Here is a 17,907-nt window from a genome sequence, read left to right as displayed (position 1 = left end):
TTGGTGGGTTTGTTTGCATTGCTCTCTCCGCACTTTATTTGCATGATATATTTTGTGAATTTGCTTCTAAAACAAAGCAGATGTGCACAAAAATTCATTCAAAAACCCTGTAAGTGTGTTAGTTGAATTTGTAGGAAATAATCACAGAGAGAAGGCTGTGATCCAGCAGCAGACAGGAAAATGTTACAGTGATTATCCTGTGTTTGGTTTTACACACCAGATCATCTGCCCTGTCTCTTTGCACACAACGCTATACAGCTCACTGATACTGAATGCCAGTGTGTGTGTCTGTTCAGGCTTCATTTCTAAAATGTGCTGTAATCCATCATGCTCCTGATAACTCTCTCTCTCTGTGTGTGTGACAGGAACAGTGTGTGGGTGGGATTTCTGTCTGGCTTTTATTTAACGGTGCATCTCACTAGAATGGGTCACATCTTTCAACTTCCTATCGTATGATATCTCAACTTCCTCTCATCTGTTGCGAGCGACATTATTAAAGCCAAAAATACTCTGATGTGCATATATTACTGAGCTGAGCGCTGATAAAAGATGCGAGAACAGGTGTGGTTAGCATAATCCAGTTAGCCCCTGCTGGTAGATGTTGTAACTACATCATTCTGGTATCAAAAAGGCATTATTTTTTTTTTTTTGTAAAGTGCATTTACAGCCATTTAAAACAATATAATGCACCATAGTCTGAGGTTGAAATTAATATTTTTTTCTCAGCAAGGATGCATTAAATTGATCAAATGTGAGATATTACAAAATTTCAGTTTCAAATAGATTATCTTTTTTTCTTTTTAATCATCAAAGGATCACGAAAAAAATGCATCACCATTTCCACAAATTTCTTACATTTTATTAAGCTATATTAAGCAGCAGAACTGCTTCAACGTTGAAAATAACAAGGAATGTTGCTTGAGCACTAAATCAGAATTACAATGATTTCTGAAGGACCATGTGACACTGAAGACTGCTGAAGTTTCAGCTTTGTTTCCAGGAATTAATAACATTTTAAAATGTATTATAAGAAAAAATTGTGAATTTAAATTGTAATAATATTTCACAATATTACTGTTTTTACTGTATCAAATAAATGCAGGCTTGGTGGGCATAAGATACTTCTTTCAAAAACACTTTGAAAATCTTACCAACCCCAAACTTTTGAATGGCAGTGTATTACTGATACTACCATTTTTACCATGGTACAGCCAGAATACCTCTGTGCAGTAGGTAGTTAGGTCCTGTAGGATGCGTGTGTATATGAATGAGTGATGCTATCAGAGGATGCTTCCCATTTTTCCCAGACTTCAAATGCCCTTGTTAATGCAAGACACGCAGCTTCACATTTGTAGTTATCTGCGGTGGATCGTTAGGAGAAATGCATGCCACTGGCAAACTCATTTATCAGATACCTCTGAACAGCGATTGTGTTTTGGTATGAGGGCTCTTGTGTTGTATTGATTGGATGGTGAAGAGCTAGCGTGTTAAATGTTTCATTTCAAATCACTCGGATAAAGTGTCCCTGCTTCTAACTCATTCTGTGGGTGTGTACTGTCCGTGAGACATTTTCATACTTATAGACATGCTACTGAATGTCATCTGCTTTACATACGTTTTCTCTAGCATGCATTGACCTTATCATTCATCATGATGCTCCTGCAATCTCAGCTAAACAATGTGCTGAAATGAAAATAATTGCTAAAATGTCTTCCTGGACATTCCTGCTTGTTTCTCTGTTTTGTAACAGCATCAAGCACCTTCCTCAGGATTTGTAAATAGACTAAATGCTAGGCAAACTGTCCAGAGGTTTGTGCAGTGCACTTGTTGAAATAGTTGGGAAATGAACAGTAATAACTGTGTTTACTGTAAAATGTTCGGATGACTCATGGAGGTGAAAAGCATTACAGGAAGTCATGTGTTTAGCCGTTAGCAAAAGATTTTGCCAGTGGTGTAGCAAGCAAGTTAAATATAGAAGGGATGTATTTTTTCAGCCCAAACTGCCCTAGCTATTTCTTATATACCTCAAAGGAAATATATAGTATGATTTTGTGTTTATGTGCATAAATTCTCTCAGGGTCTGGTTAGGGTTGCTACTAGTTTAATTAGAATTGCCATAAAGTAACTTATTTTATTATTACTATAATTTTTTTGGTCTATAATATATATATATATATATATATATATATATATATATATATATATATATATATATATATATATATATATATATATATATATATATATATATATTATGGTTTACACATAAATATTAAATAGCAAAAACAGTTATCAATATTGAGTTTTCAATATTGATAATAATAAACATTTTTAAAACTTCAAATCAACATATGTGAATGATTTCTGAAGAATCATGTGACATTGGAGTAGTAACGCTGAAAATTCAGCTTTGTAATAAATTACATCTTAAAATATTTAAATAGAAAACAATCATTTTAAATTGAAATTAAATTAATTTAGCCTTGATGAGCATAATCTTATCAACTGAAAACTTTTGAAAGACAGTGTACATTCACATGACAGGCAGGGAGGAAATGCATTCTGGGAATGTACTTAAATGTCCTCCTCTGAGGGTTTTCTTTAAGACAGATATCCATAATCACTTCCTCTTGAATGTGGTGATGCTATATTTACTGTTACTCGTACAGTCTGCAGGCTTTGTGTGTTTAATTTGATGTTTTATCTGTGTAACTGCTTTTGAGGTGAACATTAAAGTGAACATTTCCTTCCTCTCCCTGGTAAAATTAACTCACTCATCTCTTTAAGTCTCTCTCTCTCGTTCACACACACTCACACTCAACAAACACTGTTAGAGTTTTTTTGGATTCTCATGCTGTGGTCTAATTGGATTCTAATAGGAGTTTTCCTCCCTAGAGTTCTCTGATAAGTTAATGGTCTGTGAATTAGTCTTTCTTCTATCTCCAGTCTCACTATGTGTGTGTGTTAGTGGGCCATGAGAGACCTTAGAGGGGAAAAACACCACCGGCTTTATTCACCATTTTAAATGCTTTTATTAGGGGTCACATAAAGTCTCTCTCTTATTTTAGTTTGCACTAGGCAGAAACCAGAAGATGTTTACAAGATGTTTATATGTTTCCAGTTTTACCTACAGAGTAATCTATTTTATATTAACTCTAATTTATTGAGGTGGAATAGAACTCCAGCCCAGCTCACTTCACTGAGAGATGTGCTTTATTGATCTCTGAGGGGTAATTTAGCAAGCACACCATGAGTCCGAATCGAACAGGGGTTGCTGTAGCCAAAACACTGAATACTAACTGGCAAAAGATTACAGAAAATTGGTTGCCACCTCTGCAACAGTGTATTTTCCTGTGTGTATATATAAACCTGACGAACTAGGCTGTTAAATAAAATATTAAAGGGACATGATTATGATAAAACTCAATAAATCTTGAGTTTGTAGTGCAAAAATTATTTATCAATTTATAAAAGCAACATTAATTTAATCAATATTTAATTAGGAAAAATCAATTCTTTCCTACCATTTTCTTATGATTGGAATGCCATTTTTTTTATTTTTTTTATTAATAATTTAATTTAATTTTCCATCTTTTTTCATAGTGTGAAATAAATGGCGATCAGAATCATCATTATTTATTTATTAACTGTTTTATTTATATAATTTAAACATTTATTTTTAATAATTTAATTTAATTTTTATTTATATATTTTTTCAGCATTATTTTATATCTGAATCATCATATTTAAATATTATTGTATTTATTTTATATTATTTTATATTATTTTTCAGTTAGCCATTTTGTGAAATAAATGAGAATCTAAAACCTTTTTCTTGACATAATGTCATTTTGAACCTGAATTTTAACTATTTATTTATTTATTTTGTTACTGTGTGAATTAGCATTCTCTCTTGACAGAATGCTATTTTCATCTCATTTTTATTTTATTATATTATATTTTAGTTTAGGTTAGTTTAGTTTATGCCACTGTGAGAAATAAATGAGAATGTGAATGCCCTTTCTGACTGCTGAAGCTACAGTGAGTTAGTCCACAGCCTCACAAAATAAATCACAATGAATCCCGTCCCCTCCATATTAATCAAATTTTTCCCCCAGCCTGCCATGTTCACAGTAACATGTTTTGTCAGTTCCATGTTTTCTGTTTTCTTTGTGTTATGCTGGATGTTAGAGGCCAAACACATTGGTTGTGTGGGTTTCATCAAGTGTTCAAGTGCCTGTAAACCTTCTTGAGCAGTAACATTAAGCTCTGATAAGACTTGCATTAAATTCCATCTGTTTGCAGTGTGCTTTTATATGTGATAGTGGAAAATTAACTGTGCTGCTGGAGACTTTCTCTCTCTCTCTCTCTCTCTCTCTCTCTCTTCCTCTGTCCTTGGATTGGAGAAAAGACTCAGGATAGAAATGGCTGACAGCCCAGATCTTTAGAAAAAGAATCCTGTCTCTGACAGTGTGTACTCTCACCCGCTGACAAACACACAAGTCACAGGTAGACACCCGCGTTTTTTGACACTGACAACCATCCTGACAAACCACACTAAATACACACACTATCACTCAAATACACACATATCTATGGACCAAGATAGCATTATATAAGAATGATGTGGTTTACTAATTGCTAAAATGTTTTAAAAGAACAGAAAGGTTTGTAGGCACAAGCATTTGAATGATCCATCAGAGCTTAAAGGAATAGTTCACCCAAAAATGAAAATATGCTGAAAATGTACTCATCCTCAGGCCATTCAAGATGTAGAAAGAGTTTGTTTGTTCATCGGAATGGAACCTCTGCAGTGAATGGGTGCCGTCAGAATGAGAGTCCAAACAACTGATAAAAACATCACAATAATCCACAAGGGCTCCAGTCCATCAATTAATGTCTTGTGAAGTGAAAAGCTGCAAAAAATCCATCAAGACATTTTTAACTTCAAACCACTGCTTATTGCTTAAATATGAGTCATCTATCTGTAATATTGCTTGCGAACTATTAATTTAACGAGAGAGGCAATAATAATAATAATAATTTACTTTTCAATAATTTGTTATTTATCATTAAAAAAGGGCAAAATAATAATACTTATTGTTTTCATAATATTGTTTTTGTTATAAATAATAGTACAAATACATTTGGAAATATAAATAAAATAGAAAATATGATACAAGGATTATTATTATTATTATTAAATTACTGTTTTTATTAGCACTAATTTCTTTGTATGTTACTGATCTGCAATGAGCTGGAATGGACATTGTTTTACAAAGTTTTATGTCCATGTCATCACTTCTATAGTAGGATATTTGTCCTAACACAAGGCTGAACAGCTGTCGATTGAGTGGAAATTTTCAATTACAATTCCCCCCCTCCTCCTCCAACCCCCATGTCATAAAAATCGTTTGTACTTTCTTATGTAACTGTGCTGTGATGTTCGGCTGTCAGTCACAGAGCCGACACATCCAGAGCTTCAACGCTGGGGGTTGATTTATATCTCGATACACATTTTTATTTCTTATAAGATGTATTATTTGTAATATACAGACTGATAATATTTACTAGGAAAATAGTTACTCTTATATGTCTGCATGCCACCATCTGCTGCTGCCTTCTAAAACAGCACAAAACACAATTTTGTGTGTGTGTGTGTGTGTGTGTGCAGACTAATACTGCTTCAGAGAGCATGTGTCTGTACTCAGATCAGGTCAGAGATCCATGTGTAATTACAGTCCACAGATCACTGCAGTAACCAGTGTAAGCCTATTATACACGTTTGTGCTTCTTTCTTTCTTTCTTTCTTTCTTTCTTTCTTTCTTTCTTTCTTTCTTTCTTTCTTTCTTTCTTTCTTTCTTTCTTTCTTTCTTTCTTTCTTTCTTTCTTTCTCATTCTTGGAGCAACAAGCAAAAATAAAAAGAGATGTAGCAGATGATGAATGTAAAAAAGGAATCGATGGATGGTTTGTTGATGAATAAATTAATTAATTTAATGAAGGAGTTCATTCATTAAGTTGGATGGATGAATTAAATATAGCAAAAGTGTGTGAAAATACACCACCGTTCAAAACTTTTTTTAAACAAATGTATAGTATTAAGCAAGGACGCCTTAAATTGATCAACAGTGACAGTAAAGAAAATATTTTGTTAAAATAAATGTTTTTATTTTCAAATTTCTGTTGTTGCTTTGACACAATCTGTATTGTTAAAAGTACAGTTTTTATTTAACTTTTAGGTACAACACAATTTAATCATTATTTACGTTTTTTTTGTAAGCACTGTGCAGTGTTAATGAACAAACTGTGTATTTACAATGTTAAAGTGGCTGGCAATAAATATTCTTATTAGGAACACAACTGCCTCATTTTTTAACTGTGCAGAGCTGTAGCTGAATAGCTAGGCCTACTACGCTACTTTAATATTGGTCATTATGGTGGTACTTGGAGAGACAAATATTTTCTGAGGTGGTACTTGGTATAAAAAGTTTGAGAACAAAATTGCCACTTCCTGATAAACTGGCTCTATGAATCACTAAGAAAAGTAGGAGAAGCTACTGAATATAATAATTTTCAGATATGATAAACTACTTGTGCCTCAGAGCGAGCAGATGAAACACAACGAATGCTGTCATTGCTTTCGGAGGTGGATGCTGCTGTTTGGGAACGCAATCGTGTAAGATTGGGAGAATGGGAAATAATTATACAGAAATACTTTGATGACAGACTTGGCTCGGGCATTTCAGAATGACCATAACAACATTTCAGATGCTGTGGAATGAGATCGGTTGGCTGGTTGTCAGGATTTGCCGTCCCATAGCGCAAAGTCACATGATTCTTGATGCGCTTGGAGGAATTTCTCATGCGATACTTCAAAATGTGCATTAAAATTATGGAAACATAGGCTAGCTATAGATAATAAGAAATGTTTTTTATGAGCATCAAATCAGCATATTAGAATGATTTCTGAAGGATCACATGACACTGAAGACTGGAGTAATGATGCTGAAAATGCAATTTAAATATTTTAAATTGTAATAATATTTCACAATATTGCTGTTTTTTCTGTATTTTGATCAAATAAATGCAGCTTTGATGAGCATAAGAGGCACCAGCCCCAAACCTTTGAATATATTATGGGCTATATAGATGAATGAATGAATGGCTGGATGGAGGTCATGGATAGCTAAATGCATTTCTACTGACAGCCATGTTAACAGTGTTAATTGTCTCTCTCTGTTTCAGGTGAGCACCTGCTGGTTTGTTCTCAGGGTTACACCTGTTGCACGTCTGGGATGGAGGAGAACCTTCTGAACCTGAGCCGACGAGAGTTTGAGACTCAGGTGAAGGAGTCTGGACGCACCTTACAGGCATCTCTCAACGGCCAGTTCAAGAGCTTTGACGGTGAGTTAACCTGAGCAACATCACATGACGCAAAACAGACTCGTGATGGTGAGAAGAATGGGTATGCTGGACTAAAGATTGTTGAGAAACTGATGGTTTGTTTGTCTATACAGACCTGTGCTTGATATCTCAGAGCGCTGCTGATAAAACCTCCTAACGACATTAGACAGATGGTCTCTCTCTCTCTCTCTCTCTCTCTCTCTCTCTGTGTGTGTGTGTGTGTGTAGTAGCAGTGTGGATTTCTCACTCACACTCAAGCCTGTGAGTGTGAATATTACTCACATCCTTTACCTGAGTGATTGTGTTTGGAGAAGCAGAGATCGAGCCCTACGAGTATATGTTTTGATAGCATCACACTTTCACTTGTCTTACAATAATGTGTATAATATCTGTATAAATATATATTATGTAGATCATTTTCTCTCTCTTTCTTTCTCTGGCTTTATAATCTTATCTTTCTCTCTCACTCTGTGTAGGCGTTTTAATCAGTGTTTTTGCTTTTTGTGTAGATTGGTGTGTGTGGGTGTGATTTTGTTTTGATTAGTTCTGTCTGTTAGGAACAAGCAACTTCTCAGTGACATCAAATCATGCTTTCCATAATTAAATGCAATAATCGTGCATGTTTTGCTGTTTTGGATGGGTGAGTCTTTAAAAAAAAAAGATTTTTTTGCATGAAAAAAAAAACTATTAAAATAATATTAATACAAAATAATAATAATAATACAAAGGCATTGCAATAATACTACAGTATTGTGGTGTACATAAATCAATAAATATTTATTTTCTTTAAAAAATAAATAAACAAAATATTAATAATAATTTTCTTTTCAATATTTTTTTAATTTACCATTAAATAACAAAAATAGCAATACATTATTTTATTATTATTATTATTATTATTATTATTATAAACAAAAGTAGTGCAAAATAAAATTGGGAGAAGACAAAATATAAATATTTTTTCAAAATTGATTCAAGGAATATTATTGTTGATGTTATCATTGACTTTATTAATAATAATTATTAATATTGTTTGTCTGTTTGTTTGAAATACGATCGGGACAGTTCTTGATATTGAGCGGTATAATCAAAATCAAAGATTAAAATTATGCTTGCTTCCGAAGGGGAGTCTTTGCACCCCTATTCATGATCTTGGCCAAATATAGCTGTTTAATTATTTTATTCCTGAGCAAGCAAAACATTTTATAATACTATGAAGAGTAGACTGGAGGACAGGCAGAATATGTAGCAATTGTCAAAGCTTTTATAAAGTCTAGAATCATTGTTGAATTTAAAGGTTACAAACTGATGAAATGTCTCTCTATTGCTGGGTTTTTGTACAGATGGTGACTTTGCTACTTAAAGTTGAAAAAAGTCGGTGTCTCTGTCGTTCTGGAGTTCATACGTGCCAATTTAGGGTTTTAAAGCATGTCTGTGCCAGCTCACCTCCAGGAGTCCTGAGTGTGTACACTCTCTCTCTCTCTCTCTCTCTCTCTCTCTCTCTCTCTCTCTCTCTTTCTCTCTCACACACACACACACACACACACACACACACGTACGCACGCACACACGCACACACACACACACACACAATGTGGTGTGTTTGTGGTGAGAATGCTTGAACTGTGATTATTTCCCAAGTGCTGTGGCACAGGGAGGAGATCTGGTAAGTGTGTGTTTTCCCAGCATGAATTATGCTTGGCACAGTAAGCAGCTATGGTGGATTATATCCATATGTTTCTGTATTTGTGTGTCTGTGGTTGTGTGTGTGTGTGTGTGGCTATTTATGTAAGATTTGAAAGACTAAAGGCATTAACAATGCAATATGTGACAAGATTTTGTGCAAGCATAATAAAACAGGCTCTCTGAATCATGTGAACTGTCATAGACATGGACATTTGTTTTCAGTTCTTGTACCTTACTGTCTGGAAAAGAGATCAATTTACACCAAATTGGGGCTAAGACTCTTAAATCATAAATCTCAGATGCTGTTGTCATTTATAGATTGATTTCAGGTTCTCTTTCATTCTTTCTCTCACATTTTTCTGGTGTCAGTTTAATAGCTTCATAATAAAATAATTTAGAAGAGGAAATTGGCAGCAAAGAGTCGTGTAGATGAGATTGTAATCTCCTGAGTATAATATGTCTATCCATCCATCAATTGTTTTCTCTCTATTGTTTGATATATCCTTTTATATGTCTGTCTATCCATCCATTGTTCTGTCTTTCTGTTGTTCTATCTATCCTTCTGTCTATCCATCCATCCATTGTTTTGTCTCTCTGTAGTTCTACCTATCCTTCTGTCTATCCATCCATCCATCCATCCTCATTAGCTGCGTGTTCGTGTCCTGTTTTGCACATGGCTAGTGATTTTGTTTTGCTGGCCATGTGCTTGTGTTTTTGTTTTGTGTGAGCGCATGGCTTGTGTTGTTTGGTTCTATGTGCCATGTGCTCTCATGTCAATTATCTTGACCCCACCCACCTTGTTTCCTGATTATTGGTTAATTTGCCCCACCTGTGTTATCTTGTTACCCTCCTCATTTGCTCCCTTTATAATCTCCTTGTGTTTGCAGTCCTGTGCCGGTTCGTTCCCCTGTTTGAAGTCCTGCCTTGACTTGCCTTGTCCTGCCTTGCCTTGTCCAACCTTGCCAGTCTGTTTTCCCCTACGGGGTAGTTTTTGTTGTTTATTTCATTTTTTGTATTAATAAAGCCCTTTTGCCTCCTGCAATTGAGTCCTCGCTCTATCCCTTCACCCTCACCTGACAGAACGAACCGGCCCATATGAGGACTCAGCGGAGAAAGGGCTTGCGCTCCACTCCACCCTCCACTCTCTCCAGCCCCCTCTACCAACGCATCCTCCAATTCAAGGCCCTGAGCTCCCTCTGTCAATGGGGGACAGATGTCAGTAGGTTTGCCCTGGAGTTCGTTGGTGCATCAGAGGGGTTGGGGTTCAATGATGCGGCCCTCAAGGACCTCTTCAATAGTGCCCTTGATGAGCCCCTCAACTGGTGGAGGATGAGGGGGCTGGACCACCTGACATTTGGAGGATTTGTGGAGTTCCTGGCACGTTCCCCGGCTAAGGAGGCTGGTGTGCCTCAGGTGGTGGCCGACGAAGCTGCAGTGCCCCCAGCGGCAGCTGACGGAGCTGCAGCGCTCCCAGTGGTGGCCGACGAAGCTGCAGTTCCCCCAGCATCGACCGACGGAGCTGCAGCGCCCCCAGTGGTGGCTGACGATGCTGCAGTGCCCCACTCTCGGAGACAGAGGAGGAGGAACAGGAGGAAGGCTTCTTCCACCCTTCAAGGCCTAGAGGCTTTTCCAGAGCCCTCTGCTGGCCAGGAGGCCGTCTCTGAGCCTCCCAAGCTGTCCCTCCCTGGACCCTTCTAAAGACTCCCTGGGCTTATTTACTGGCACTGGCTTGGCTTCCCTCCCTCTCTCCCTTCCTTGTCTCTGTGTTGACCCCTGTCTGTCTTGTGTTCTCATGTTTGTGCTAGTCTTGTCTTTTGTCATGTTCTTAGTCTTGTTTTTGGTGTCCTTTGGGGAGGGGGTAGTGTCAGGGTTCTGTCACTTCGGTCTAGTTTATTCATGGTTTTGTGACGGAGCCCTGACACTCCCTTCTTGTCTTGTTTTCTGGTGAGCGCGCAGCTTCGAGTGTCCTGCCTTGCCAGTCTGTTTCCCTTATGGGGTAGTTTTTGTTTATTAATTTTTTTTGTATTAATAAAGCCCTTTTGCCTCCTGCAATTGAGTCCTCGCTCTATCCCTTCACCCACACCTGACAGTTATGTGTCTGTTGTAGAAGGTTAAGTATGGCTGTTGATGTGTGTGTTGGGAACTGAATTCTCTGCAAGGGTGAGGAGATTCTCAGTGTTTAGGAATTCATAAGGAGCGGTCTTTCGCTGTAGGGGATAAGTTCTGAACGAATCTCACACACACAAACACGCACAAACAGAAAACTTCTGGCCACATTTAGGTATAAAGCTAAACAAACTTATAGACAAATACTTTCAAAAGACGATCAAATTCAAGTTGCAGTCCAGAAGATTTAGGTGTCTGTGTTAAAGACAACAGATTTAATCAAACCGGAGCATAGAAGATAATAAATCTGTTTTATCAGATCATATTGCTCAGTTTATGAAGTTCACAAGTGCTTTTGTCTGAATTACTGCAGATTGATTGGCAATATTTTTTTAGCTGAATGCATTTATTACAGTCCTGATTTTGAGGTTGAATAGCAGCTGAGCAATTCAAGTGTTGATATATTGAAAGAATATTTTCAATTACACCGAGTCATCCAGGAAAACAGTTTCCTGTTGGAGGTCACCTCCGATGATGTCATCTTCGACAAGGACAGCTGCTCTGTCGTGTGTCCTTATTGGTCGTTTCATGTTGACATGCAAATCACGTTGAGGAAGACCTGCGCTAACACAGACCTATGATCCCAGAGACATTTCTCTCTGTCTCTCTCTCCCTCACATACGCTAGCAGAGTTTTATGAGGAACAGTGACCGCATTTTTTATGTTATGATTCTGTTTTCACTCTTGTTTCTACTCGGTAATTTTTCAGAGTGCTATGTATGTTTTTTTTTTTTTTTTTGTGTGCCAACATGAAAAGTCTTTCTGTTGATTGAAGACATAAAATACTAAAAGAAGCCTTTTTATGTACACCAACCCTCTATACCTTTTTACTGCATTAATGAATATCTGTCTCTCTATATACTGTATACTCTACCTCTACAGTAATATAGTATTTTTTACAATTAAAAATAAACGTTTTATATTATAATTGTATTGAATTGTAAAACACAATTAATTCTAGTGATGCAGTGCAGAATTTTCAGTGTCAAATAATCATTCAGAAATCATTCTAATATACTGATAAAAAAAAATCAAGAAACTGCTCAAGAAACATTTCTTTTTTTATCAATGTTCAAAACATTTGCTTAATACTTTTGTGGAAACTATTTTTTTCTTTTTTTACATTATTTACAATTATTTTCTTAATTTAAATATAAGATCAAATTACTTCCTTAAAAATGTATAGATTATTTTCTTCTTAAATCCTTAATGTCACCTTAGATCAATTTAATGCATCCTTGTTGAATAAAATTGTAAATAAATAATAATAAAAAAAACTAAATCTTAGTGACCAAAACTTTTGAGTGTCATAGTGAACTTTATAGTGTATTTTATCATAGGCCACATTGACATGTAGAGTCACCTGTGTGTGCACCTGTGGAGACTCAAGTCGTGCAGTTGACATGCATGATATCAGGAGGAGATTCAGGCCACAGCTGATTTAAGAGCCTTCAGACAGAGCTGCAGAGTTTATGAGCTCCTCAGAAGTAGAGCACGCGTGGTTTAAAAAGCTCCTCTGTGACCATAAAGCTCATGTACTTTCCAAATGCATGATCTCTGATGCGAGGTGAAGACAGACCTGCAAGTGGAGGCTGTGTCTCTGATCGGCCGCACTTGGGTTCAAGTCCTTATCAGACCTATTCAGCTCAGGTGACCAACCCCTCAGCCTGTCATAGAACAAGAGCTGTGTGTTTGTGCATGTTTGTTTTGTTGTGTGAGGGCCAAATATCTAAAAAAGGCAGTTTATTTGAATTAATATTTCTATTCTATTCTATTCTGTTTGCATCATTCTAGGTCTGCAATTTGATTCTATTCTATTTTATATGCTTTCCTTCAACTATAATTTGGTTTGCTTAAATGCTGTATTTCTATTCATATGTGTAATATTTATATTGAGATACCAATGGTGGTCAAGATGCTGTGTGTGTCCTTAATCATCCAAACAATAATCAGTTAACCTCATTTGTTAAGTGAATTGAAATTACATAGTTAAAGTCTGTCAATTAAGCTTTACAGAATAGAAAACTGTTCTGGCAAAACAAAACAAAACACAAACAAAAACATAAAATAAAAACTAGGCCTAATAATGTCTTGGGGTTTAAGATTAATGTAATGTAATTGTATTTAACTTTGTGTGCTTCTTAACTTTGAGTTTGTCCATATTCACTGTTTAACTATCTATCGTTATGCTAACCTGAACTTGTCCGCTTATGCTACGTTCTAGGCAACCCGTAACCCATGTTTTTCCAAACTTCTACCCGTGAAAGTGCACTGAAACGGCAGTCAAACCCGTGACTTCCCACCCGTGAACTCGTACTAGATCGATGTACTCCCAGTTCCGCGCTCTGACGTCACATAGCCCACGAAACAACAATGGAAGCCCCTACAGATGCATTTCCAAATATACAAATAACGTAAAATAAAAGGTTTAACAGCTTCTCTTGCCTTATGCGCCGTTTTTCCTCCTCCGTCTCCGCAAAGGAAGCACCTCTGGCGATAGAAATGATTGTAAATGACCATAAGCCCCGTACAGTCTGCCATGCTGGTTTGTTTACATCTAGCTACCACAATTCCTCGCTCAGGCAGTTTGGCGTGACGCCTGGAACGCTACAAAGTCGTGAGTCGTGGTTTGAAGTCATGACTTACGGGCTCAAAAACCTGCCTGGAACGCAGCATTTATTTTTTTTATTTATTTTTTTGTCAAATTTGCCCACAGCAATAGTGAAATAAAAACAAAAATAATAATACTGTACTTAAGCGGAAACTGTGTAAACATATTATTAAGAACATATTTTTTTTAAATGAAAATTCTAAAAGGTCTGTGTGAGACCTTACATTTTCACCATTACATTTGGTGATTAGCGTTAGGCAATATCATTTTCATTATAAACATGACAGAAGTTAATGGAAAGTCCCCATGAAGATAAAAACAAATGTGTGTATGGATTTGTTATACTTTTGAAGTTCAGATTTCATGAGAATGTCTTCACAAATTCAAACTGACATTTGAAGTTGTTCTCTCTGTTTAAAAAACTCATAAATTGGCCAAATGCTTTAAACTAAATAATGTCTATGAGTGTAGCGTACTGTATGTCTACAAGGGACCAAACCAAACCATTTCGATTCCTTTGACTTCCACTGAAATTTTGTCAATACAATGGAAGTCAATGCTAACTGAAACTGTTTAGTTACCATTTCTTTGTATTCATATGTCTTTGAAATATATTTGTGTGTGAGTAAATAATAGCAGAATTATCATTTTTTGTGTGACCTATTTGTTGAAGGCCCATTTACACCATTTACTTTTTTTCATATTCATCATCTTTTCCTATCAAAAAGGATGCAAAAACGTAGAATCAAACCTGGCCCAATTTTTTTTACGACGGACGAAAGTTTCAAAGGCAGTGTATAAACGTGATTGACACAACGTGAGGTCATATTTATTTTTTAACATGTGAAAATTTCGGACGAGAATTTCGGCCTCAGTGTGCAAAGACCATAACTATAAAGCTTTAATAATCACTCTAATTCTCTATGAGAACCACACTACAACTATAACAATAACAACACAGGGAAACAATATCAATGGAATCAGAACAGTTTTTCTAAAAGCTGAGCAATAAAATCATTGACATACAAGCAGAATCCACCCAACTTTAAAGAGCTTGAGCATTTAAAGCAGCAGGCGGCAAAACTGGAGCACCCACTTATAATAAGCAGAATTTTATCGTCCATTGGTTTGGAAGCCAATATAGTTGTGGTTATAGTTATTGTTCCTAGTGCGAACTGGCCTTTAACTGTCACCGGCTGGCAAAATATAATAAAAGTTGTCTTTGAAAGGTCCTCACACTAATACAGCTTCAAAGGTCTGTGTGTGCGTGCATTCATTTAAAATATTGAATAAAACGAGGGAGGGCCGGTGCTTCTTTAATTCAGTCATCCAGCACTTTGTCAAAATGCACAAATACAATTATAAGTAATCACATTCAAATCCCTCTCTTCTTTCATCCCTTCCTCTCTCTCTCCTCTCATTCCATCACTCTGTGGTCCCCAGCTGCTTGTCTCTCCATCATGGACTCGGCCGCAAATTAACAGCCCGGCGTGTTCTGTTACGATGCCACTGATATCATTACGCCCGCGCGCCTGTCAGAGAGATAGATGGAGGAGAGGGGGAATGAGAGAGAGCGCAAAGAAGGGTGTAGTGAGGGGGTGGAGGGTCAGAGGCGTGTGACAGGAATATAAAGAACTGGGTGTTTACCTTTCATGGCCTTTCTTTTTTCTTTTTGATATCAGTTTCACTTTATTCAAAGTCTGGATGTTACTGACCCCCCAAAATACTTAAAGGTTTAGTTTACCCTAAAATAGAAATTCTATCATCGTTTACGCACATTCATATTGTTCCAAACCTGAATTTCTTTCTTTGTTGGAGGACTCTAATGAAGGAACCAACAATGTTCCAAATATCTTGTCTAAAATGTAAAACTCTCTCTCTCTAAATATAATGTTTATACTGTTTTCAATTTTAATATATTTTAAAATGTGTAATGTATTCATGTAGTGTATTACAATGTTGAAAGCAGTTTTTGTTGTTTTTTGTTTTATTTTGTTGAAATCATGATACTTTATTCCAGGATCCCAGAATATACAATTAAAAAGAACAGCATTTATTTAAAAACATATCTTTTATAAAAACATTATAAATGTCTTTGATGCCACATTTGATCAATCTGATCAATTTTAATATTATTTTTATTAAAATAATAAGCCATTAAAGTAATCAATATTGATATTAGTCATATGCTTGTACATTTTTCATTTTAATTTAACTGAACACATATTAATGTGGGAGGAACAATGAAACATTGAACTTTAGCTGTGTTTACGGTATAATTAATCTTATACTTTTTTTTTTTTTTATTAGTTTGAGATCAAAACTATTGGTTATGCTTTTTATAATGTAAAAAGAACAAATACGCAAGGATTGTAAGATTTGGGCTCTGCAGGCTGTCATGTTGCGAATCAGGCGTGTATAGACCTTAAAAACCTGCATTTGGAGTCAAGATAGACTCACCTGCATCAGTGGTAACACACTTTGGAGAGGCTTTTATTAGAATAAAAAAAGGTGAGAAAAGTGTCCATCGAAGCGTGAAGAGAGAAAATGGATGTGGGGTTCTCATAGTGCTGGGGGACGTGAATGTGATGAGATTCAAACTAGGGTCCAGTTACAATCATTTCATCAAAAAATTGCAGCTGGAAAAACCAAATAACCAGTGATCTGTTTAATACAGATGTGTGCATTATGTTTTATGATTAATTTGTTTGGCCATTTCAAAAGCATGTTTAATGTGAACTTAATCAGATGTAGAACACAAAAAGGTCTTATTTACAGCACACTGCTCTGTATTTCATCATGAATGTATTAGTACAGACATAATCCCATTGGTGCAATGTCTCTGGGTTTGGATAAGTGGTGTAGGTTTTAGAAAGATTAATTTTGACCTGGTTTGGGTTCACTGTTATGATTTGTTGTGCTTCTGGTGTGTGTGTGTGTGTGTGTGTGTGTGTGTGTGTGTCTGTTATAAATGTACAGACCCATGGCTGAATTTATACACTCTTATATCCACTTTCTTTCTGTACTTGAACACTCTCTTGTGGGTAATGTGGGATTGATTGATGTGTGAGTAGGTTATTGTGAGCTTATGTTATCATTGTATTACATAACACAATTCATACTGATCGACTTTCCCTCTGAAATCTCTGCATTTGTGTGTGTGTGTGTGTGGAAAAACTCATTCATATTTGTCTCATTGCTTTTCATTTTGTTTAATGCACAACTACACAAGTGACTATTGTCTAGGATGGAATTTTATCTATAGCTTTGTTTCAGTTTGTCTTGTGATTTTATATGGGGATAAATAGCTTGAAATAATAATAATAATGGTTAATTTCCCTTCCATTTCATAGATATTGTGCCTCATCCAAATCAGATTTATCATTACATATATAAAGAATTACTATTTTAAGTTGTTTTGAGAGGAAGCTTGTATTTGCCACAGGATAAGAAATAAAATGAAAGGGTAATTGCGACTTTTTAGGTCACAATTCAGACTTTATTTTTGGAATTCTGGGAGAAAAAAGAAAGAATTGCAAGATAAACTCTCAATTACAAGAAAATAGTCAAAATTGTGAGATACATTAAAAAGTCACAATTACAATTTGTTTTAGTAACAAATAGTCTTTTTTTTTTTTTTAAGTGAGCTAAAAAGTTGCAATTATTATTATTATTATTATTATTTTCCTGTGGCAGAAGCAGGCCTCCATAGTTTGGCTTTTCATTTTTTTTTTATTTTGCATAATATGAAGATGCATTTTTGCACAGATGTCAGACTTGTTCATTTGTTATGAGTATTCTTATATTTTGGGTGCATTCCTCAAGATTCCAATAAAAAATGAAATAATCAAATGAGATCAAGTGCCTGACATCTGCAAAATATTTAATTCAAAAATAGACAATACTTCATGCTTATGTAATTTATTTACGAGTATGTTTATGTTGTACTTAAATGTAAATTTATCTATTAATAATTATTGTAAAGGACAACACAATTTAAAAAAGAAATATATATACATATATATATATATACATACAG

At 35.7% G+C, this 17,907-nt stretch overlaps 1 protein-coding gene across 1 annotated transcript in view; it reads left to right on the top strand.

Annotated features, from left to right (window-relative positions):
• The window catches only part of gpc1b (glypican 1b), a 74,432-nt gene that overhangs the window by 35,234 nt on the left and 21,291 nt on the right, over window positions 1-17,907 (top strand). The window contains exon 2 of the mRNA XM_079434522.1: window positions 7,247-7,405. Within this exon, the coding sequence (XP_079290648.1) occupies window positions 7,247-7,405 (159 nt within the window). The remainder of the gene's footprint in view (window positions 1-7,246; window positions 7,406-17,907) is intronic.

This window comes from Barbus barbus, assembly GCF_936440315.1.
Source record: "Barbus barbus genome assembly, chromosome: 15".
NCBI lineage: Eukaryota > Metazoa > Chordata > Actinopteri > Cypriniformes > Cyprinidae > Barbus > Barbus barbus.
This window is presented reverse-complemented; position numbering and strand designations above follow the sequence as displayed.